Source organism: Parambassis ranga, chromosome 7 (genome assembly GCF_900634625.1).
Source record: "Parambassis ranga chromosome 7, fParRan2.1, whole genome shotgun sequence".
NCBI classification, from domain to species: domain Eukaryota; kingdom Metazoa; phylum Chordata; class Actinopteri; family Ambassidae; genus Parambassis; species Parambassis ranga.
Genome location: NC_041028.1, coordinates 22,831,634 through 22,856,496, shown reverse-complemented (window position 1 = coordinate 22,856,496; position 24,863 = coordinate 22,831,634). Strand labels below are relative to the sequence as shown.

General features: G+C 41.4%; 2 protein-coding genes across 5 annotated transcripts; both read right to left on the bottom strand.

The window, feature by feature from the left end:
• Nucleotides 1–9,421: 9,421 nt before the first annotated feature.
• Nucleotides 9,422–10,485, bottom strand: LOC114438888 (DNA-directed RNA polymerase II subunit RPB2-like). The gene is made up of 4 exons (XM_028410519.1): nt 10,219–10,485; nt 10,042–10,131; nt 9,649–9,756; nt 9,422–9,468 (listed from the first exon to the last, which is right to left on the bottom strand). The coding sequence occupies exons 1-4, from the start codon at nt 10,465–10,467 to the stop codon at nt 9,463–9,465; spliced, it is 453 nt and encodes a 150-aa protein (XP_028266320.1). The 5' UTR covers nt 10,468–10,485; the 3' UTR covers nt 9,422–9,462.
• Nucleotides 10,486–12,097: 1,612 nt separating this feature from the next.
• LOC114439197 (protein phosphatase 1 regulatory subunit 12B-like) lies at nt 12,098–22,897 on the bottom strand. 4 transcript variants are annotated; one of them, XM_028411014.1, is made up of 8 exons: nt 22,341–22,897; nt 19,028–19,044; nt 18,789–18,918; nt 18,372–18,476; nt 18,213–18,263; nt 17,978–18,028; nt 17,247–17,317; nt 12,098–13,005 (listed from the first exon to the last, which is right to left on the bottom strand). In XM_028411014.1, exons 1-7 carry the CDS (start codon nt 22,440–22,442, stop codon nt 17,276–17,278), a joined length of 498 nt encoding a protein of 165 aa, XP_028266815.1. In that variant the 5' UTR covers nt 22,443–22,897; the 3' UTR covers nt 12,098–13,005; nt 17,247–17,275. The 4 variants fall into 4 exon arrangements, with proteins under 4 accessions (XP_028266815.1, XP_028266817.1, XP_028266814.1 ...); XM_028411016.1 differs by having other exon boundaries at nt 17,247–17,314; XM_028411013.1 differs by lacking the exon at nt 17,247–17,317 and having other exon boundaries at nt 12,100–13,005.
• Between the last annotated feature and the right edge of the window lie 1,966 nt (nt 22,898–24,863).

Genomic DNA, 24,863 nt, shown 5'->3' with positions numbered 1-24,863 from the left:
GCAGACCTTGAAGCATTGATCTTTTGAATTGTCTTTTATCATATAAGTTGGTGGGCTTGTAATCAGCCTTTTCACCCGAAACAGATCAAGGTTTGAGACATTTTATCTACCTAGTGGTGCTCACCTGTATTTGCAGTTAGACTGTTGTCTGAACCATTGTGTCTTGACGTGACTGGCTGTGTCATTGAGAGGCTGCTGTTTAGAAGAAGTCTGACGAGGTGTTGGATCATTTCAGCTTGAAAATCCAAGCTCTTGGCCAGGTGACTGTCAGCTCCTACAGATAGCAAAAACAGATTAAGATTGGTGTCTTTTCATAGATTGACACAACCTTTAATTCAACTGAATTCAAATTAGTTTAATAGTAGGGTATGTTTGACCATCAGAACTGTCTCTGGGTGCCTTACATGGAAGCAGAGCACAAGGAAGCACTTAAAGGCAAACTGGCAGGAAACAATGATAAATGGAGCCAATGTTCTTTTCCTAGGTCATATTTGGGCAGAATATTTGGCAAACATAGTATAACAAAAATGTTTGTCAGAAACATGTTCCTTTACCATCATAAAACATTTTAAATATTTACTATTTATTTAATTATTTTAGTATTTTAAGTAATGTATGGTAAAAAGAAAACCCACAGAAGATCAGAAGATTTCAAAGCAATGCCTCCTTCCAATAATGAAAACCTAAAAATAAAGACCGGAGATCTAGGCCCTGTGATGGACTGGCATCCTGTTCATTGATAGACTCCAGGAGATCTTCATCTGTGGTTGTATTTGCCCATGAACACTCAGTATAACCAGACGATTTACATGTTTTAAGACGGAGAACTTACTTTTTAACAGGATTGTGTTGTTATTGTAGCTTGTCCTTGATTTCCTTGCAGCTTGTGCCCTTTGATGAACATGAATCCCTCTCCTCCATCTCTGCTGATGCTGTCATAGGATACAGAAAAACACTCACACAAACAATTTATACCAAAAAATGTAAAACACAGCTTGATACATTTAAATGAATTCGAATCTCACCTCATTCCTTGGTGTCACATGGGGCCTGCAAGTGGTTTTTAACTGTAATACCTGAAATGTAAGAGAGAAGACTCCTAAATATTAGCAACACCACGAGTCAATCTGAAAAATAAAACCTTAGTAGTATCTGAAGCTACTAAGGTTTAGTTAAGCTAGCTTCAGACAGTCACAGACAGTCGCATCTTGTTTTACTTACTCTCCACTTTTGGGCCCTTCTCTGGATTTATCAGGAAGAAGTACCTGTGTGGAAACAAGAATTCTCGTTCAACAATTGCAAATTGATTAGTTGTAAAGGAGAACAAAGTGTTTGTTTACCTCTGAAGGAACTCCAGTGTGGAGGCCAGGGCCACTGGATGGTGGATCCTGAAGGTGTAGTAACTGCCCCTGCAGTTTAAAAACAGAAGAAACTTACAATTCTAAGAAAAAGGTCACTTAAGTTTCCTGACATATATATATCCAGTGGAATTAACCCGTTTATCTGCCGTGTTGTAACACTTGAGAACCGTGTCCGTGATTCTCCGTACATGTCGTTTATACTGCTGTCTGCAACGCTCTGTGCTTCCTTGTTATGTGGAAGTAAATGAGGATTTCACTTTAAACATGCGTGTGCACCCTCTCATGGAACAAATCACCTTATGTTGTTTCAAGTGCGCTGACGGACTCTGGTGTGTCGGATTAACTGGTGCCCGAAATAACTGGTGACCGAGTTGGTGCGATACAGATGTAACGTGGGCGTGTCTCTGTAGGACCCGTTTCTGTTCAAACCAGGAAGTAAACATCGGGAGTTCTTCTTCCATAAAATTCTATTTTTACTCGTTTTAGGAGTAACAATGAACGTGATGATGTCGGCCAGCATGTAACAGCATGTTCAATGTCCTCAGCTGTGTGGAAAATAAATATATTATGAAGCCAAATTTAAAAAAGTAAACGCGGTCACATCTTGAACCGATGGAGGTTTGTTAACAGGGTCAGTAGACACCATACATAGAACCTGCTAGTTATGGTCGGGTGGATTTTCTATGGCAGTGATTGTTGATTCCTGACCCCCAGGAAAATAATCTTGCAATATACTTGAATAATAGTCCTGATTGTGTCTGTTATTAGAAGACAGAATCCACGCATCTTCTGTGGATGTAGGCTGTCACAGTTTAACCTGGCTGTGGAGGTGTGGACCACGGCGCTGCGTGGGATTCAGCCAACATTCATTGGGTCATATCAGTGCTGTACTGTTTACTTTTATGTGTAGGTTACACCACCAATCAACAGTGTCACTACACAAGCGCTGCTGATAATGTTAACAATATATTTAACCATGAACGTGCATTCTAAGCAGTATTGTCTGTATCGGATTATTTGGTGCCGCAGTATTTTGAACAGGCAGATGCGCGGACACCAAACACCTCTGTTGACACCGCTAAACTTTTTGTTGTAATAAAAAAACTCATATTGTTGTTTTGCTGGTCATGTTTAAACAGATGAACAGCAATAAATGAAAACGTTTATCAGCTGGGGCTACACTCATAATGCTCAGCTCAAGAAGCGATGACGTACGCAGCGGTAATGTGCGAGCGTCTTCACCCAGGTTAACTGGTGACCCTGGCACCTGGCGTCTTGACGGGTAAGAAGCAGCTTGTGTTCCTAGATGAACAGTGTGATCATTCAGTAACTCTCTGATAGCATTCACCAGTTATCTTAGAATGTGTTTCTGAAAGGTCACCAATGAGTTCAATACTTTTACTAATAAACCATGTTTGTTTAGCCCTAAAATGGGCCCTGGAAGGAAAGTGCACTCCAATACAGCAGAAGAAGTTGGTTCTGAAGAAGGTGGGGCTTTGTTATCCGTACAAAGAAATACAAAAACGCCTGAAAAATCCGGAGCACCTTGGAGCTGTTACCTGACCATCCCCTGCAGAGTTTAAAAATTGAAAAGTCTCACAGATCAGACTGAAACTCAGAAAAATGTGTTGACTTCACTTGACATGGTAAAGTTAAAATAAATAAGTAAATCAGATTTTGACTCTAGCCTAAATGCTAAATAAAAAGTTCCATGATATCATTTATTAGTGGGCCAATGCATTGCAATAGGACGTAATGCAAAGCCGCATGCGGCTCTTTCATCCCTCTGTGGCTCATGCAGCGAGCTCATGTTTGAAAAGAAGAAGGAAAAAACAAAGAAAAATAACAATGTGAATAAATAATGGCCTCTAATTTAAATGTATTGTGTTTATTAATGGTGTTTTTGTCATAGTGTTGTTGTTTCTTTGGAGATTGAGATGCTCTCGTGATATTAACATAAAACGTTTAATATTCTGTCAAACAGGTTTAGCTGAGGGGTTTGTGGCTTTATTCGGTGAGAAAAGGCCCAATGGTTCTTTTCATGCTGAAGGTTTCTGACCCCTGCGTTCGGTGCTCGAGTCATCACAGCGGTCACAGCATGGACCTTCCTCCATTAACACGCATGAAATACACACTTTAATGAGGACCATGTTTGTGTTTTATCAATGAAACAAATATGGACAGACACTACATGAGACTAAATCCATATGAACATATGGATAATCAACATAATCACTGATTAATGTTCACAAACACAGAGCTGTGTGTGTGTGTTACAGGGTGGCAACTTTCTTCTGCGGGATTCAAGCATCGTCATTGGTCATATACACAAGTTAATAAGGAGGAGTTAAGAGTTATCTGCCGCTTTGAGCTACTTCATACAGAGTTGTTTGGACGCCAGGTGCCAGGGTCACCAGTTAACCCGGGCGAAGACGCTCGCACATTACCGCTGCGTACGTCATCGCTTCTTGAGCTGAGCATTATGAGTGTAGCCCCAGCTGATAAACGTTTTCATTTATTGCTGTTCATCTGTTTAAACGTGACCAGCAAAACAACAATATGAGTTTTTTTATTACAACAAAAAGTTTAGCGGTGTCAACAGAGGTGTTTGGTGTCCGCGCATCTGCCTGTTCAAAATACTGCGGCACCAAATAATCCGATACAGACAATACTGCTTAGAATGCACGTTCATGGTTAAATATATTGTTAACATTATCAGCAGCGTTTGTGTAGTGACACTGTTGATTGGTGGTGTAACCTACACATAAAAGTAAACAGTACAGCACTGATATGACCCAATGAATGTTGGCTGAATCCCACGCAGCGCCGTGGTCCACACCTCCACAGCCAGGTTAAACTGTGACAGCCCACATCCACAGAAGATGCGTGGATTCTGTCTTCTAATAACAGACACAATCAGGACTATTATTCAAGTATATTGCAAGATTATTTTCCTGGGGGTCAGGAATCAACAATCACAGCCATAGAAAATCCACCCGACCATAACTAGCAGGTTCTATGTATGGTGTCTACTGACCCTGTTAACAAACCTCCATCGGTTCAAGATGTGACCGCATTTACTTTTTTAAATTTGGCTTCATAATATATTTATTTTCCACACAGCTGAGGACGTTGAACATGCTGTTACATGCTGGCCGACATCGTCACGTTCATTGTTACTCCTAAAACGAGTAAAAATAGAATTTTATGGAAGAAGAACTCCCGATGTTTACTTCCTGGTTTGAACAGAAACGGGTCCTACAGAGACACGCCCACGTTACATCTGTATCGCACCAACTCGGTCACCAGTTAATCCGACACACGGGCGCTCACACAACTGTATCGCGCATTTAAGCACTTCCAGCCGACTCAATAGCAACTGGGGCACGTACAGCATTTCAGCTAACTAAGCTAAAAACAAAATGCCTCACATAAGACAGTCAGTCAGTTCTTCTAACTTTCGCTTCCTAACCGTGAGCAAGTCTTATTTTAGGAACAGAGAGGAGCTTCCTTCGTAACTATTACTCTCAAACACAGCGTAAATTCAAGTATACTTACAGACAGCGGCATTAACGTTGGCTCCAGTACCGCAAACGTTGTCAGGAGTCAAAGCGCTAAGTCCTTAAAACCAGAGCTCAGACTCTGGCGCGCAGCTGTGGCGCTAAGGTTCAAATTCAAAAAGTTCCGTGACGTCTCCACCTGCCTCTGTTCCTCCACAGGCTCCGAACCGTTTTCTCCCTGCATTTGATTTCTTCTTCGTCTTCTGTGGAAACGTAGTGTAGTAACGTATAAGCGCCCCCTGTGGTGTGGAGTTTGAGTTGTAGTATTTGATCTGGGATTAGAGTTTCGGTATATTTAAATAAGCATATTAAACAATTAATACATGGCAATATATATTGGAAGTATATAATAAATAAATAATATAGTCAAATGTTTTAAGTAAAAAAATAAACATTTGTGTTTAAGATAACTTTACTAAGTAATCATCTAGTTTATAGATGATTGCTTCGTGAATAACAATAACTTTGCAGCTATTTGTGCACCTGTGTAAGCGCCTCCCATTAACACAATCATTGACACAATTACTGCAACTATTAAAAGCCTTACACAAGCATAATGCAACGTGGCAAATTCAAATGATTTTTACAGTGTTTCCAGAAAAAAAATCTATTACACTATACTGTAAGTATAACACTTTGTATTTTTTTACAAACACATAACATATTTTAACATCTCATTTTGTACAAATGAAGATATGTTTTTGAATGGTTTTGTTCCGTAAATTTCAAAGTGAGTAACAAAAAAATCTGTCATTTCCTCTGAATATCACTGCAAATTTTACGGCAATGGCCTCTTTGTGACAGCATAGTAGTTCCCAGTTATTTTTATCAAAATATTGTATTTTTACAGTAAAGTTGTGCTTTTTTAATATATATTGTCCGTAAAAATCGAAGTTATATACTGTTTTTTGATTTAGAGTAATTCCATGTGTTTTCCATGTGTTAGTGTGATACACTATTTTAAATTTTACAGTCTTTTACTGTCACCATTTGATATTTTTTTACCGTAATTTATACAGCTTTTTTAACAGTGCAGGATGGCCGGTATTTCCTCAAGGAACAGAGGAGAGCTAGTCACCTAAGCGTATTGCAGAAGCATCCGATCTCAAGCAGAGTTTGCCAATCGTATGTGAGAAGCGAGAACACCTCTTGACAGCACAGTCCACTCCGTAATTTTGTTTTGGCCGTCATTAATTGCTTCTGTCCTTCTTGTTCACATGTTCTTCTTTCAAAAAACTCCATGGCTTGTCTTTTAATGCAGGGTGCTTGGTCTTAAGTGCCAAAGTAGTTTTGAAGGCTTCGTTGTCACGTCTGGGCAGGTGCTTAAAGGCACAGGCGGATGAATCTGATCGATTTATAAATGAAACAGCTTTCAGACTAAGATAATGAATAATATATTTTTTGCTCAGTCTTTCTGTGCGGCCCGGTACCAAATGACCCACGGACCGGTACCGGTCCCCGGCCCGGTGGTTGGGGACCACTGCTGTAAGGCGCCACAGACCACTTACCAAGCAGATTGCACGTATTGAACCAAGACCGAACACAGTGTATTATTTAATGATTGAATGAATAATCGGGAAAACATTTTTCAGCAGGCACACAGACAAGAACAAACTGCCTTCAAAGAAAAATCACATTCTTCTTCTGTAGCCTTTGTTCCGTGTCCATATTCTTGTCTTTGTGTGTTTCTTAGAAGTTTCATGGTGCCTTCTTAAATTGTATTCTTTCATTACAGCCAAACTTTCTCCACACAGAAGACACACAGGTACCTCAGTGAACATGTACTCTGCCTCCCACTGAGGTTGAAACCCCCTGTTCTCAGCATCCACCTTCCGTTTAGTGAGTGCAGTGAGTTCGCGGGTTACCGTTGCATTGTGGGAAATGTAGTATTGGTGCGTGCAAAATAATACTAATCTAATACTAATCAAATATCATCCCGGGGGCCAGATAATTCATTCCTTGGGCCTTGACTTTGACATATGTGGTTTAAAATAAATTTGGTCTTATAAATAGTATTAAAAATTATTATTTCATTTTTAAACTTGTAATTAATTTGATTTTTTTAATCTATTGACAGCACTAATTAGTTTGGTTGCCCAGCAACCAAACTCTTGTTCTTCTTTTCTTTATTATTATTATTATTAATATTATTATTATTATTCTGTACGTTTTTGGCTCAGCATATCTTCAGAATGCATGGGCCGATTCAAACCATTCAAACATCAAAAGATTCAGCTCATTCGGGACATGCGTGGAAACCGTCAATAATAACTGCAAACATTATAATATTAAAGATATTAAACATTAAACATTTTCCATGTCTTCGGTTGGCTCATCATATCTTCAGAATGCATGGGCCGATTCAAACCATTCAAACATCAAAAGATTCAGCTCATTCAGGACAAACCGTCAACAATAATTGCAAATATTGAAATGGCCGGGGACTTTTGAGGTCTCCTCTTCTGTTACCATGGTGACAGACTGATGCTACTTTCAGCTCCGTCTTCAAATGGCGGCTCACAGGTTCAGGTTGCCATGGATGCATGGTTGCTCATGTATGCATGGTTGTCATTCATCCAAAATCTCCTCTGAGTAGACTGCTCAGCAGGTTGCCATGGATGCATGACAGAGTTTGTTTTTTGGTAAAAACAAACTTGCTGTGGCAACCAAACTTGCATTTTCTTCAGGAAATGCAAGTTTATATTTTTTAATTTTATATTTCAATACAAGGACAATAGAAGACTGACTCATCAATTTTAGGATAGTTAAACTGCAATATATCCACATACCTTTTTATAAGATATAAAAAATACTAAAATATTAATTGTATGCAAATGTAAATTTAAAATATGCACAATATATTTTTATCTTATTGATCATTTTTTATCATTTTTACACAGGTTCTGGCTTGTTAGTTTGGTTGCCCAGCAACCAAACTCTTGTTCTTCTTTTCTTTATTATTATTATTATTTTTCTGTACGTTTTTTGGCTCAGCATATCTTCAGAATGCATGGGCCGATTCAAACCATTCAAACATCAAAAGATTCAGCTCATTCAGGACATGTGCGGAAACCGTCAATAATAACTGCAAACATTATAATATTAAATTAAACATTTTCCATGTCTTCGGTTGGCTCAGCATATCTTCAGAATGCATGGGCCGATTCAAACCATTCAAACATCAAAAGATTCAGCTCATTCAGGACATGTCAATAATAATTGCAATTCAAATGGCCGGGGACTTTTGAGGTCTCCTCTTCTGTTACCATGGTGACAGACTGATGCTACTTGATGTTACATGATGTTGCCATGCATCCAAAATCTCCTGAGTAGACTGCTCAGCAGGTCGCCATGGATGCATGGCAACTTGAATGTTTGTTAGGAGCAGCTGATAAACATTCAGGTTGCCATGGATGCATGGCAACTTGAATGTTTGTTAGGAGCAGCTGATAAACATTCAGCTGCTTATTATTATTATTCTGTACGTTTTTTGGCTCAGCATATCTTCAGAATGCATGGGCCGATTCAAACCATTCAAACATCAAAAGATTCAGCTCATTCAGGACATGCATGGAAACTGTCAATAATAACTGCAAACATTATAATATTAAAGATATTAAACATTAAACATTTTCCATGTCTTCGGTTGGCTCAGCATATCTTCAGAATGCATGGGCCGATTCAAACCATTCAAACATCAAAAGATTCAGCTCATTCAGGACATGTGTAGAAACCGTCAATAATAATTGCAAATATTCAAATGGCCGGGGACTTTTGAGGTCTCCTCTTCTGTTACCATGGTGACAGACTGATGCTACTTTCAGCTCCGTCTTCAAATGGCGGCTCACAGGTTCAGGTTGCCATGGATGCATGGTTGCTCATGTATGCATGGTTGCCATGCATCCAAAATCTCCTCTGAGTAGACTGCTCAGCAGGTTGCCATGGATGCATGACAGAGTTTGTTTTTTGGTATAAACAAACTTGCTGTGGCAACCAAACTTGCATTTTCTTCAGGAAATGGTTGGTGCTGTCCAGCTCGTCATCGAGCTGGACAGCAGAACCAAATAACCCTGATGCTGGACGCCCTGTTGTGGTTGCATAGCACACAGTGTCACTGACCTCCTGCCTGTACTGGATCCCACAGGTTCCTTTCTGTCCATGTCGACTGGCAAACTTGTCTCCGATCTGAGGGATCCGCACTGAACGAACCTGCAGAGCACAGGAAGCTCATCACCAAAATCAAGCTCACATCAACATGTCCTCAGAAACACCAACCGGGCGTGGCTGTGGTCTCACCCTGATCTTGCAGAACTTGTAGCCCTCCTGGTTCAGAGTGACCATGACCTGGTCCACAATGCCAGTTTCGCTGGTTCTGAGGAAAGTGCTGCAGTCCCTCTTGGTATAACGCCGGTTGGTGCTGTCCAGCTCGTCATCGTTCTCTGGCAACGTCACTGTCTTTCCAATAATCACATCCTCACCAGACACACGGACACCAGGCGCGATGAGCCCGTCGTCATCCAGTTTGTCATAGATGGCGTGTCTCATACCTGAGAATGATTTAACATTGACCCCGCTCTGTGACTAGAGGCAGAGAGCAGGTGAAATCACCTGACCACGATGACATGTTTCACTTCTCACCCTGATTTAATCTGTAATCTGTGTTTGTGTCAACAGAGAGCGGAATAGCACCCTCTTGTAAAAACATTGTCATTCAGGTAGGAGCATACCTTGCCCTGCAGACACTCAATCAGATGGCCGACTGTCATCCTGGAGGGGATGGCGTGCGGGTTGATAATGATGTCAGGTGTGATTCCCTCACAAGTGAACGGCATGTCCTTCAAAATAAAACAAATCACTGAAAATCATGATGAACACATACATCTTTGTTTTACCAGAGATGAGCAATGCCCAGGGCCGCCATGCTGACTGACTGTGAACCTGCAGGTGCACGTTTTGAAAGACCATCAGCTGATGATCAGCACTGATTAAAACAGCACAGCTAGTGACCACCGGGAATCCTCTCAGATGGTTTAATGTTGAATTCTCCCTAGGTCCAAAGAACCAAATAACCCTGATGCTGGACGCCCTGTTGTGGTTGCATAGCACACAGTGTCACTGACCTCCTGCCTGTACTGGATTCCACAGGTTTCTTTCTGTCCATGTCGACTGGCAAACTTGTCTCCGATCTGAGGGATCCGCACTGAACGAACCTGCAGAGCACAGGAAGCTCATCACCAAAATCAAGCTCACATCAACATGTCCTCAGAAACACCAACCGGGCGTGGCTGTGGTCTCACCCTGATCTTGCAGAACTTGTAGCCCTCCTGGTTCAGAGTGACCATGACCTGGTCCACAATGCCAGTTTCGCTGGTTCTGAGGAAAGTGCTGCAGTCCCTCTTGGTATAACGCCGGTTGGTGCTGTCCAGCTCGTCATTGTTCTCTGGCAACGTCACTGTCTTTCCAATAATCACATCCTCACCAGACACACGGACACCGGGCGCGATGAGCCCGTCGTCGTCCAGTTTGTCATAGATGGCGTGTCTCATACCTGAGAATGATTTAACATTGACCCCACTCTGTGACTAGAGGCAGAGAGCAGGTGAAATCACCTGACCACGATGACATGTTTCACTTCTCACCCTGATTTAATCTGTAATCTGTGTTTGTGTCAACAGAGAGCGGAATAGCACCCTCTTGTAAAAACATTGTCATTCAGGTAGGTGGAAATCGGCTTAATGCAACATAAAGTGTTTGTAATATTGTTAAAACACACATGTGGTGTTTGTTCATTTACAGGGTGATGTCTTTATTAACACAAGCCCAGGCAGTGGACAGCTGAAGTCTTGGGAGGACAGGCTGACTGGTTTCTGGTGTCTGCAGTGGTCTTACTAGTCTTTGCAAATGTATGCTCTTCTCTTCATATTTGCAGTTCATGGCATATAAATAATGGTTTAGTATTGTCACAAATATCTGTTCACAGCCCCAGATGATTGAGATGAGACATGATTCTACTCTCTGGGACCTCAGATTGTACCTTGGTATAAAAGAAGATGAACTTTTTAAAGATTGCCTGGTAAGTAAAGTGTTTAATGTTCCCAAACTGTCAGACATGATTTTAAAAAACTGTTTTATTTTGCATTAGTTAAATAGAAATCTTCTAATCTCATCACTGTCCAGCTGTTTGCAATTTTTCCCCAACTCTTTGTATTATCTGTATTAACATTTTTCCACATGTATCTTATGTAATGTGCAAGAGATCTGCATCCTTGTTCCACACACCCTCCAATGGTGTTGTGTATCAAGATGTTCTATTTTTATAGGGCCAGCTCATTGGAAAATAATTTTGACTTTGTTTAATGTGATCTAATCTTTATTCAATGATGCATGGATGGTTCCTGTCTGAAGAACAATAGGTTCTATATTTATGTATTTTAGTTTGTGTTGTACATTGTATGCAGGTGGGCTGCTGGGTGGAAGACATGGACCTGGACCTGAAGATCTTCATGTACCATGAAGCAGAAAGAGAGGATCCAGTGGAGGTCTCCATCCTTCTTGAAGGCAGGGATGTAGTGGCGTGCATGTGTGCTCCTCATTGGGACTTATTTAAGCACTTAAGATTCCCTATGCTCAACCACTCCCCACACATTTGAAGTCTTGCAGAACTGTCTTTAAAAGCAAGGTACTAATAGACTTATGTATTGTTACTGTTGTCAATCAGATATGTCTCATGTCATACACACCATTTCATATTTTATGCTGAGGTCAAAACTAGTGATATTTTCTTATTTTTGGTAACTTTATGTTATTACAAGGAAACGGAAACATCAACAGCCTTCAGTACCATTGTTCATTTTCTATGACCGGTCTAAATCAGTGGGTAAATGTTTTATAAATTGATTTAAGTCATGCCACTGTGGCCACTGTTACCAATATGGATGCTTAGATCTAATTGTTCAACACAAAAGTTCCAATAAAAAAAATGTATTTGGCCGTGTTGGTGTGTTTGATTTGTCATTTACATTTATCAAATTCCTGCATCATTTTTTAATTACAGTGAGTAGAATTTGTAATTAGTAAAATGAGAGAAATAAATAAATTGTACTTAGTTCTTTCATAACTAAAAGGTAAAATGTACTTAATGTTTTGATTACATTAATTAAATAAATAATACTCTTTACTTAATTTTTTGAATAAAAATAACAACTTTTACTTAATATCTTCACAAAAGTAGGTTCTAAACTTACCAGTATTGAGTAAACTGTACTTAAATCTACAAAGTAAATCTTACTTATTATTGCAGCGTTAAAATTTACTTAAAAAATGTTCATGCAAATTGTTACAGAGATTTTTTTAAGTAAATCTTACAAGTCATTTCTTTCAGTGTATGTATGTATGTATGTATGTATAACACATCAGCTGTATTACATAACTGTAGAAAAACACCCACAGGTTTCCAAAGAGAAATATGAGGGTTAACTCTTTATGTAACTCAGAGGCACTGATTTGTGGCAAGCAGGCACAGCTGAGTGACAAACCTGAGAGACTTGTCAATCAAGGCAAAAACAACCCCCCCCCAAAAAAGCACCCATGCAGAAGCCTCACTGACTTCATGATAGAGTGAAATCAGTCATCATAAAAATCAATGGGTTTCCTTCTTTCTTTCTTTTTGATAACTATAGATAATAATTAAAACACTTATCTGCGGTGCACCATGTAGCAACAAACGTGTTGTGATAATATATAAGGTGTAATCATGCAAACAAATGCATCGCTTGGACCTTGGATGTTATCTGGCCCCTCTTTTTATACATGTGAAAAACTAAAAGCCTAATAGAGGAGCTAAAACTAATAGTTCCATCTGTGAACTTATTCAAACTTCTCTTTGGATCTTCACATGTTCCAGCAGGACTTCTAAGGTCTGGAGTCACTGGCCCACCTGGGACCTTGTGGAAAATGAAACTGTCACATCACGGTCCACAGACACACACAGGAAACTTTCACTTGGACAGTTTACTAATGACTCGAATGAGAGCCCCGTTCTCATCCTTTAGCCTCTGGTTGTCCGACTTGAGTTCTGTTAATGTCTGTGAGCAAAAGAAAAAAATGTAAATTAGAAAATCTGGAGGAATTTAATTGAAACTGTGAGAGCTATATCAAGGCCACATCACACCATTTTTCTACGTGGAGCAATTTAAAAGTTCATGTGCACGAGAGAAGTGTATTCAGGTCAGAGCACTTCTTTCTAACTGATGGTAGACAATGAGCAACAGCCTAATTTTCATCTAAATGTGGCACCTTCAGGCCAACTACACACATTCTGCACCTGCATGAGAGGAAATAACTCTCCATACCAGTTGGTGGCAGTGGTCTGTGTTCATTAATCAAAAAGAGGCAAAAAAGAAGATGTAGCACTGCAAATAAACAGAGGAATTCTGTACTTGGGTACTGGTTCCCTATGCTGAACAGCCAATCCGAGCCTTTCTGAATGGCTGAAAAATGGCCAGTTAAAGCCATCTGTAAAGGCACAATGCACAGCATGAAAGCTCCGTAGCTCAGTGTATGTGGAGACCATTGGCCCATTTAACATGTTGCTCCTTGTCTACCTGATGCTACTAATGTGTGAATAGTTCTAACTTTGTACTGGGTAGAGAAAGGCTGCTCTGTGTGCCCATTTACACTTCACTTGTGCACATTTATTAACTAAAACATCTGAACAAATTTATCAAAAAGTGATGACAAACTATGGTGTAATGAAGCGGAAACAAGAACACCAAAATAAAATATCATCAATTACTTCAACATCACACAGACGCCTAAAAAGTTTGAGGCCAAGCAATGAGGACGTGTAAAAGTACTCCATCATGCAGGAGTGACATTGACAGTAGGTTCTAAATGTGAAAAGTGTGTGTGTGTGTGTGTGTGTGTGTGTGAGAGAGAGAGAGAGAGAGAGAGAGAGAGAGAGAGAGAGAGACTGAGGGTCAATTTTTCAAATCTGGGTCGAGGAGCAATGACTAAAAATAACCAGCCTCTTTGTCAAAGTATTTCCCCTCTACTGGAGACAAACAATAGATCTCTGCTGTCGCTAGGACACGTCACTGCTACTGGTGAATGAGCAAAGGCATCCAGCATCAACATGTCCATAACCTGTGGCCAATCGCATGTGTGACCGCTGTTTAATGTCCTGTTTTCTCCAACACCATGTGCAGTTTGCTGAATAATAACCCAGAATTTCAACGTCCTGCTGTGACACTGTAGCAGCAAATGATGCCTCCTGACACATTTAAACCTCAATAATTAACATGTTTACTAACAAACCTGAAAGCTTGATATGCACCAAACAGCCCAAACTCAGGGAAGTAACATGATAACAACCTGTGTTTAGATTTCACGTGACTAAGTCTATTTAAAATGGACTTAGGTTATGGCCAATGGTAAAGCAGGGTTGTCCAATAATTGGAAGGTTGGCGGTTCGATCTCAGCTCTGCCCTAGTCATTGTTGTGTTTCCTTGGGCAAGGCACTTTACCCACATTGCCTCCAGTGCACTCACTGGTGTATGAATGTGTATGAATGAATTGGCAGTGGTCAAAGAAGTGGTAGGCGCACCTTCGCAGCCACGTCTCCGTCAGTCTCCCCCTGGAGAAGCTATGGCTACATCTATAGTTTACCACTGCCACTCTGTGTGAATGTGGTGTGAATGAATAATGCATCTTTGTGTGTCCTAGAAAAGCGCTTTATAAGTTCGATGTATTATTATTATATTATTATTAAAATCTCCCTGCAGACACGACTTCACTATAATTGGTTGCTACTACCTACCAAATTCTACCATCTGCAACAAACTTCTCCACCATTTTCTTTGCTACCATTGTGACCACCATGGACACACGGCCACATAAACTTCAGCTACTTTTTTTTTCTGGTGAGGACGGGGTGGACATTGATGGACATTGATTGGCTAAGAATCTGCCATGTTTCATTTCCTTTGTAAGATTTAATAGAGAGGATATTTCCTTAGAAACCAACTTTGCATTGATTATAATTATAATAATTATAATTGAAACCTTTATTAGTCCCACAATGAGGAAATTGCTTAAGGCAGCCCAGGAAAGAGCACCATACACCAGTGAGTACACTGGAGGCTATGCAGGTAAAGTGTCTTGCCCAAGGACACACACAGTGACAGTGACTAGGGAGGAGTTGGGCTTGAACCACCAACCTTCCGGTTAAGGGACAACCCTGCTATACCACTGCGCCACTGCTGCCAATTATTATACAGCATAACCCAACAAACCCTACATATATCTGACTATTGCAACATCAATAGATGCTGTCAGTGCTTTTCTTTTTTCCTCCTTATGCCATGAGAAGCAGCATGCAACCTACATGTAGCTAAAATTACACCTGAAAGGACACCTCATCAGAAGTGTTTTGGTGGCAGCAGCCATAAAGGAGACTGGGTTTAAGAAAGAAAAAAAAGAGTGCAAAGAGTGCTGTGTGGGGTGAGAGGGAGTGAGCATTGAGAGGGTGCAGGACCTGCCTGAGAGGAACACAGCAGAGGACGAAGCACCAGAAGGAAAGAGGAAGTTATGTGGCTGAGGAAGGGGAGAGAGGAGGTGCAGGGGGAAAGGAGGGCAGATGATTTTTCAGAGGATCAGAGGTCCTCTGTCTCTGGCATGGAGGCCGTCTCAGAGAGGCGGGCGAGGACGCGCAGCATGGCTCTATTCTCAGCTAGGAGACGCTCGTTCAACCTCCGCAAGGCCTGGACCTGAGCCAGAGCAGGGAAAGCCTACACAGAGGAAGAGAGAGATACAGAGAGAGGGGCAGACAGAGAAAGCATGCAGGGAGGCAGGCCATGTGCAAAAAAAAGAGACACTCTGTCCACTCACACCCACACAGACACAGCCGAGGGATTTCTCTGGAAAAACTTATATAAACATTTACACAACAAGGATACAAAGGCTGCAGTAAGCAAGGGAAACAATCAAGCTGTTTCTACATGTGGTCAGGTAAGCTGGGTTTTATGAGGAGAGTGGTGAGGTGGTATTTTAGTGTGTGTGCTGCTTTGCAAAGGAGAAAATTCAGAAACGCTTTCACTCTGCTCTATTTCACTTTGCAGTCAGTCAAAAGATTGGAAATGATTCAGCTTCGCCACTTCTTGGCCTGACTTTTTGAGGTAAACCTCAATGTGGTTCAACAGAGACGTCTGTGGTTTGACACTATTCCTGAAGCGAAAACCACAGAACACACACACACAGCAGACATGTACTGTTTCAGGCCACCAAAGCACGTGTTTAGAGGTGAAGGTAGTGTACACAGCTGCTTTATGTAAAAACTAAAACACAGGAATTTAAACCAGCCTGGGTCTTTAGACTTAACAGTTCATGCATATAATGTTCTCCTGGTATTGGAATAAAACTGTGCAATTTCTGGAGAGGTGAAGAGAGAGAGAGAGAGAGAGAGAGAGAAGACAGAGCGAGGCGAGAATTCATAATGACCAGTATGCTCTAATTACACTATTAAGCCCTTTGATATTAAATCAGATCTGACCACATTCTCAGTTCCTGTAGGTAATTCTACACTCTCACCATTCATTACATTTTAGAGGCTGTCAGGAATAATGAAGCTTTTTGTACAAAGTACAAGTAGTAGTTCAGACACAGTGCTGCTATTTTAAAAACAAGGACACGCGGTGCTGTTGATACGAGACACCTGAAAGACCCAAAACCTATGGTTTCAACCCAAACATAAAGACATAAAGATGTGCTGGTGAGTGCCACCTACTGGCGAGAAGAGTTAACAGCCCGCTGACGTGACTACGGTACATCTCCAGGTGTGGAGGTCTGCAGCTACCATATATTTCCTTTAGGTGGTGCAGTGAGGCACAAATATAACTGAACAGCACCCCCTTGTGGAAGGACTGCTCGCTAAATGTGAAAATAAGTGGATGATATGGAGGACCAAAAATGACAAAATTGAATGAATATGAAAGTTGAGGCATGAATTGATTTCTAAAATATTAATGTTTTTAATTCATTTTGATTTTTCCATTCAGCATATTATTTATTGTTGTATTGGGTTCTGCTTTATTACTCAAATGGGGCGCTTGTCAACGTGCGTCATGGTCATTCTGCCAGGGATAGGTTGATCAATAGAATTTGTGCATATTGATTTACCTATTGGCTGAGTTTGGCAGTTTGGGTTCTCCATAGAAATAAAAGGTGTCCACACGTGTAAACATGCCCCAGTCCCTGACAGATCAGAGACTTGTGAGGATATAGGCAAGGTGTCAATCAGTCTTTATAGCATCATATAGTGGCCACTCACCATCCCCCCTCCCCTGTGACAACCTGCCCTCAGGGCTGGTACCCACAGCGGAAGCGCAGTGGGGCATCCTGCTGATGGAACCACGACAACAGGAGGGTCAAACATCTGCTGCGGCGCTGTTATAACGTCTCTTAATAATGACTCTTTGCACATATGAAATATGTTTACTTGTGTTTCTTTCCTCACAGTAGATAACAACACACAAACACTCTGCAGAGCCTGTCTGCTCAGGCCTGAAATCTTCTTTGAGTCCTGTGTTTCCTCGTGAGGCAGAAAACACACAGAGTGGTGTAGGAATGTCTCACAAAAGCAGGTCTTTTTGCTCTTTGAATGGGGTTTGGTATTCAGCTGGAACTAGGTCACAATGTTCACCCCAACAGTGGGATAAGTGGAGCAGGGGAGCAGCAGCTCAGGCTCCTCCTCAGCCTGGCAGGAAGTGACCCAGCAGAACACTGTGGGTAATGAGCCTGAAGCATTAACCTTCTCTCTCCTTGACTCCAAACCCACCTGTCCAACCACACTCACCCTGGAGTGTGCTGTATGTGTGCTCTGCTCTGTAAAAACACTTTAGGTTTGCTTGGTTTAGCAAGGGTTTAGAGGGGGACTCAGCTGGAGGCGTGTATGCTTCAAGGACTGTTAGTGTTATGATGGTATTTAGAGAAAATATTGATGAGATACACGAAGAACAACTTGTGCCGTTTAAACCACTGTCTATTTCTGAACAGACTGACCTTTATTTCCTCCTCCATGTCTGACACTCTTTTCTCAAGAGCTTGTTTTTCCTGTAAATACAGATGGGGAAAAAAAGTGAAACAAATATAAACTTGAAAACCCTGGAGATTTAAAGGCCATTAGACTGACGCAGACAGAAAAATTATGGGGGGATAACAGAGATATTTGGAAGCTCAAGCATCTTATGGTGCAGGAGAGATCAATAAAATGGCAAAAGGTTGCAGAAACACTTACCCTTTTCTCAGATTCAAGTACAGATGATCTTTCTGATATCCTGTCGTGTCTCTAGAAGTTAAAGTGGTGATGTATTGGAAGGAAATAAGGAATAGAAAAGGATTGCACTGTCATCATGAACAGTGTAGTTTCATCTTAGTCTGCATGCCTGAGAGGTACCTGAGTGACTTTCTCCAGCTGGGAACGGATCTTGACTAACTCTTGTTTGCTGTCCTGCAACCTGGACTTGAGCCGCTCGTTCTCATGTAAAGCTTCTGCATACATCTAAAAAAAAGAATAATGGATTAGTTCGTTTAAGGGCTGAATTCCTTCACAAAATGAAAAACATTTATACAAAAATATCTAAAATGATAATATTATGTATGGCTTTATTTCTCCTGTGTCTTTAGTTTTCTGTTTTATTTTGAAAGTTTGCTTTTTCCTGTGTTTCTTTACGTCCTCCTTGTTAATTACCTGCACCACCTGATTGTTTTCACTTGTGTCTCATTATCCCTTGTGTATTTAAGTCCTGTCTTCGTCCACCTTGCCTCACTCTGTCAAGCTGCATGTAGGACTGCAGTCTGCCTGGGTTTTTACCTTCTTGTAGTCTTTGACAGAGGAGTCTGGCTCCTGTCTGTTCAGGGCAGCCAGCCTCGTCTCTCTCCGTGTGTAAGAGCTGGTGCGTCCCAGAGGTTTGTCCGTCGCACTCTCTCCACTAAAGTCATATCTGGAGGTAACGTGAATCATACTCAATGCACAGTGCAGCTCTTTATATGGCATTAGTGGGTTTGATTTTCACTTCAGGACAGTGAGGAAGACAGTCGTGTGATCCTTACCTTGAGAGTCTGTCATGCTGGAAAAAAAAACAAAAAACAAATACAGCATGTTAGTTTTGTCCCTCAGCACAGAAACGTGTTCAGATCCAGAATATTTGTGACAACACAGGACGTAAAACCCCAAACTTCCACTTGAATTATCACAGTGTACTCATAGGTCCCTGCAGAAGTGAGATATAATTCAGCACAACAGTGCACTGACAAGTTCACAAAGGTCAAACCTCTCTGGTGAGCTCCGTTAATCTTTTAGAATAGGCAACCGCCACAAAAAATGCCTGCAGCATGAAGATGAAGTCATGACATCAGAAGTCAAGTATCTTCTGTGTGACCTCAGACTGATATCAATGTGTCCTGGCTGCTTTTTTGTGTGCTATGACTGGTCTGGCCAGCACAGCTGCCTAGTAGCCTGTTGTGATCGCATTATTTGTTTCTATTTCACCAAGGAGCCCAGGTGCTGTGCCACAGGAAGGCTATTCTCTGGCTGTATTTCAGTCAGGTCTGTGTTTTCAGACATCATTTAGTTTAATGAATTAGCACAGAAACTGCAGGGGCTAATTTATGTGTCTACTGCCCTTCTGTGCACTGTGTCTACTCTGCAGGACCGGAGCCAATAGAAAGCTCTGTGTAGCACATGAAGATGATGACTGGAGTTGTTTACACTTCTGGAAATGAGAGTCGGAGACAGAGAGAGGCTGTCATGACTAGAGGCTGGAGTGATCCACGATCACTTCTCGTAAACTTTTATCTTAAATTCTAAAGATTTGGAGTTGTTTTCCTGCTGCCGCATAGGGAGGGGGGAGAAATCTTAAAACGTCTGTGTTTAAAAAATGCTTTGTAATAAACGTCTTGTGTGGCAGTGTGAGCCGTGCAAGACAAGAAGCAGCTGCAGGTCGTGATAAAAGCAAAATTAATGTCAAAAGGAGCAGTTATTCAGATTTCACGCAGCGTCAGAGGAGCTGCTCCTCAGAGGGTGTTTACATAACTGAGCCAGCGCTGCCTGTCCTTATGTGGTCATGTGCTTTAGCAGAGCTATCCAGGAAAACACAGACCTCTGTGACCTCAGATGGGGGGGGGGATGGATCCAAGAGGACCACTTGCTTTGTGAAATGCCAAGGAGATTCCTCGATCACATTCAGTTGTTAACGAGCATGGGATGGTTCAATGGTTGAATGGTTAGATGAATACATTTTCCTGCAAACTCTTTGATTATGATTAGCTCCCGTGTGGAAACCTATTTCACACTAAAGGATTAGGAAATCGGTGAAATGAGTTTTTGAAAACTTAATTTCAGTGAAATCTTGAAGGAGCCCTGTGGGGATTACAGGACCTGGTTTTCAGGAAAAAGTTCATACACACAGTTAAGTAAAACACTCATACTGAAGTGAAGCCAAAAACTGAAGTTGAGAGCTGAAACTCTGCTTCTAGTGGCAGCTTCACTCATCCGATTCCCTTGTTAGGAAGAGTGGAGCGAGTTAGAAGTGGCACATGCAGAGCAGATGCAGCCTCTGATCAGCTGCGGGCTGGAGCCATGGGCACTCTGCAAACAAACCTGCTTCCAGTTTTACAGCATGCCAGGACCAATTTCAGGAGGTAGACACACACACACACACATGAGCTTACTGATGATAATATTAACAACAGTCTGCCAGAGCCAATGAAATACTATCTGATTTACTGATTAGATGACTCTTCCTCAGCCTCCCTCTCACCTCTTCCTGTCACAGCATCGCTCCTTCAGAGCTGACTGGATGATGGCAGTAGGAAAACCTGAGCCACACACACACACACTTTCTTTATACTCCCACAGTGGAAGTGACACAGCCCACACAACCATAAAAGACGTTTGTTCCCCAGTGGCTCACCTTTCAGCTGGTCCTCTCTTTATTAACTCTTTCAGACAGTATGTTAGCTGTAAAATGTACACAAAAGAAGGAAGCTGACATTTGTGTCATTTAGAGGACTATTTCTTTGATTCTTTTGCTATCTGCTCTTACACACTGCTTTAGAGCTACAAAGTCAAAAGAGATTTAAGCCAGATCCAAAGAACCTGAGGATAAAAATAGCAGTTTAAATTCTCTGCATGTGTTTAATGTAGCAGTTTATCAAAGAACTGTTGAAAAGGCAGAGTATAAATATTACTCCCATCTAATCTACAGCTCCCCCAGTGTTGGACTCAAATGACTGTATTTTAATGTTTAATGTTTAATTCTGATTGTAAGCATAATAGACATTTTTGTTTAATCAAAAGTAAAAAAGAAATATATATAAATATTTGATGTATTTTGTTGGTTTACTGCAGCTTTATATTTTAATGGAAGACGGTTCAATATGACAGAACCCTTCCTGTAAATTGCAGGAAAAGAGGTATAGTACCATAAAAATTTTTAGCTGTATATTTGTTTTCTGGTTGACCAAAAGAGGACCAGCTGCTCTTTACAACAACACTGCATCAAACATCAAATTTTCCCCCTACAAAGAAAAACCTCTACCAGGTTAATTACAGACAACATGGCAACCAGAAACCAGAGTTTCACCACGGATGCACGGACTGATAACAAAAAAAAACAACAGGATAAAAGAAGAATCGCAGCATCCTCTGTAAGCCGGCAGCTGTGCTATAATGAGACCGACCGTAGTGCTGCATGATGTTGGTGTTCCTGCCTGGAAATGGATTTCTTTCTTTCCCTTTAAAAGTCTCCTGTCACAGCAAGCCCAGCTAAGTCAGATGCACTGACATAAACACAACTGCCCCCATGAGAGTTAGCCTCTTAGATGGAGAGAGAGAAATAACAGGAAATTACAGAAAGAATGCTTCAATCCAAAAGTCTCTTCCAGAAAACGTGCTCAGTTACTCCTCTGAGCAGCTTTTCCTTTCCTTTTCACAGCTGATCAAATAAGCTGAGATAAGTGGCTGATCCACATCATCATGTAGCAAACAACTCTCCTGAATATGTTGCTGTTATCAGTTTATCTGCCTGTTATTGTCCTTTTCATTCTTTCTACGAAATTAAACAAATACTTAGAATTCATGGGGAAGGTCATTATTATTCTCATGAACTGGTTTGTTGAAGCTGTTGTTTCACTTGTAAGCAAGTGTTCAGACATCAATAAATCAGTTTGGTGTAAGGATCAATCACTAAAATGTGCATCCTTCTGAACTTGACAACTTGACATAAGTAAATACATTAATATCTATAAAATTGTCGATACTGACAGCTTCACAAAATAATCTAAAAGGTTTTTACACTACAAAAATCTAGGATGTTTAATCTAGTCTTAAATCTGTAAACGTACTTGTCTGTAAAAAGCTTACTCTGTAGTTTTTGTCTGTAGGGGACGGAGAAGACGGTGGCGACTCTGTCAGTGACTTCCTGGTGCGGGTCAGGTCCTTGGTGCGCGGGTAGTAGGATGACATCTCTGCCACCTCCACCACAGACGAACAGGTCGGCTCCTTAATACTGCAGCGTTCACCAGATAACAGCTGCACAGATTCCCTCAAGCAGCAGTGACGCAGATGTCCATGACTGCGCTCCCAGGGAAATCCTCAGCAACAACAGGTGTGGGAGAGTGAGTGTGTGTGTCAGTCCAGCTTCACACTCCCCATGAGTTAGAGAAAGAGAGCGAGAGAGAGAGCGAGAGAGCTGCTATGCTAAGTTTGGAAGGATTTCAGCTGTCTGGTCACGCCTTCTTCAAACCTCAAGCAACAATCAGATAAAAAATGCAACAAAACAAAATAATCTCTGCAGATCAGAAAAACAACTACTTAAAGAGGAAAACAAACAAAGGGTTATTACCCCTTGTCTCGTGCTTTATGTCATGCCAAAAATAAAGTCCAAACCAAGAGAAAAGTTTGCTCCCCAGTGCTGCCTCTTCCTGTGTTTCCCAAACTTATACACTCTCTCGCCATCTCCCTCCCTCTCTTGTGTTCTCTCTCTCTCTCTCTCTCTCTCTCTCCCCGTCTCCTTCCACTGTTTGGTCACCCCACCACCCTACCCCCTCCTCGGCACCCACAACCCCCTGCTTCTCCCTTCAGCTTTGGCAGCTTTCTGTGGCGACCTGCCAGAGGCTCTGTCTCCGTCACCTTCTGTCTTTGCATCTGTCTTTTTATTTTTATGAAGAAATAGTTATTTTGGGATGCCATTAGTAAGTTCATGGACTTATCTGAAGTCAGTTTTCACTGACACCGGCCCCTGTCCTTGTCCTTTGTTGTTTCAAGAATCGGATTCAGCTCCATTAAGTAATGAATTTACATCGTACAGTCTGATTGACAATTTCAACAAACTGCATTTAAATGTTTGGTGTGAATTTAAAGACATTTACATGTCATTTAAGACATTTTGTGAAGTATTTGCTCCTGAAAGTTTGCAACAGTTACTAATAACGAATATCTAAAGACAATTAATTCAGTTAAATCACTGTGTTTAGTGGATAACAGCAGTCCCTTCAGCTGTTGACACAATGCATGATACAAGTATATTCAACATGAGGGCTAGCCGGTAAGGAACGATGATATGCCATGAATCCATTCTCTAAACTGTTCTATCCATTGGGGTACTGGCAGCATTAGAAGGAACAGAGATGCCCACACCTCACTGTCTCCAGCAACTCTATCCAGCTCCTCCTGGGGGATCCTCAACCACTGCTATAGGCCAGCCAGGAGCTGTAATCCCTGCAGCTGGTCCTGGGTCAACCTTGTGGTCTCCACCCAGATGGTTGCATTTGGTAAGGGAAGCGCAGAGAGTAGGCCTTCTTTACAACTATTGCTGTCAGACGTAATGCACTTAATGGTCATTATAATGGATACATGTACGTATGTGTTTGGAAATTATCTCTGTATCATCATGCTTTCTATGTTTTTGACAAAAAAAGTTGATATTACCAAAAAAAGTCAATCTACTCCTGCAGAACTTTCTTCCCACAGTTTGCTACACGAGCTGCTGCTGTCTTCCTTTTATAGTGTGGTTTGAAGCTCTTCACTCTGTTTCTAAACTCCCTCATCCCTGCTCAGGGCAAACTGGCATCGAGTAAATGCCACATTCATTCAATGTCACATGCAACAGCAATGCACAATGTTAAAATAATCAAAATAATAATCAGAAATGAATGTGTTCTGTCATCAGAAAATCTGTCATTGGAAAAGGCCACATCTGTCTCACACTGACAGTATTTATAACACTTCTTATTCAGAGACCTGCTGTAGAGACGGTGACTCACAAAACTACACTGGCACTGGTTCTGGAGTCTGTCCCAGCTGGAGTTCCCCTCATCTGAGCCTTAGAGTCAGGGCTTTTCCATATGGTACATTATGCTGAAAGCAGAATATAAGAGGCCACCAGACATGAAGCAAACGTGGATCAGATGTTTTAATCCTCTTTAGTATACAGTGATACTCAGGTATAAGAAAAAATAGGTCCAGAGGTATTCTTGCTATCTGGTTGCCAGCACAATGTAGCACTCTCTCTCTCTCTCTCTGCACCTGCTTTCTTCTCTGTTGTTAAAACAAATATGTGGAAAATCTGTTCGGATCATCACGGAGTCATGCAGGGGTTGACTACTGATGTACAGTCTGTCATGCTTCTGATGAACCTCGCTGCTCTGTATGATTATCACAGACAGATATAGTCTGAGGCTCTCATGTTGCTAAGATCCCCGTTTCAGATTCCAGCATGGGGGTGGGTTGCAGCAGCTGAACCGATGACCTGGACTCAGGGGGTGGGCAGGCATTCATATTGTATCACACGTGTCCATAATCAGCTATAATCCCGGCACAATGTTGTAAAAGTCACAGGCCTATCATCTAGCTGCCACCCCCCCCTTCCCTTTCACTGCTGCTATC

Excerpts from the sequence above, each read along its gene's own strand:
- LOC114438888 (XM_028410519.1), bottom strand. The coding sequence starts at position 10,467 with ATGAGACACGCCATCTATGACAAACTGGACGACGACGGGCTCATCGCG. Across the intron at positions 10,132-10,218 it reads ACAAGTTCTGCAAGATCAGG|GTTCGTTCAGTGCGGATCCC; the intron begins GTGAGACCACAG and ends TGTGCTCTGCAG. Across the intron at positions 9,757-10,041 it reads GAATCCAGTACAGGCAGGAG|GACATGCCGTTCACTTGTGA; the intron begins GTCAGTGACACT and ends TTTATTTTGAAG.
- LOC114439197 (XM_028411012.1), bottom strand. The coding sequence starts at position 22,442 with ATGTCATCCTACTACCCGCGCACCAAGGACCTGACCCGCACCAGGAAG. Across the intron at positions 18,477-18,788 it reads CTGTCAAAGACTACAAGAAG|ATGTATGCAGAAGCTTTACA; the intron begins GTAAAAACCCAG and ends TCTTTTTTTTAG. Across the intron at positions 18,264-18,371 it reads AGCTGGAGAAAGTCACTCAG|AGACACGACAGGATATCAGA; the intron begins GTACCTCTCAGG and ends TTTAACTTCTAG.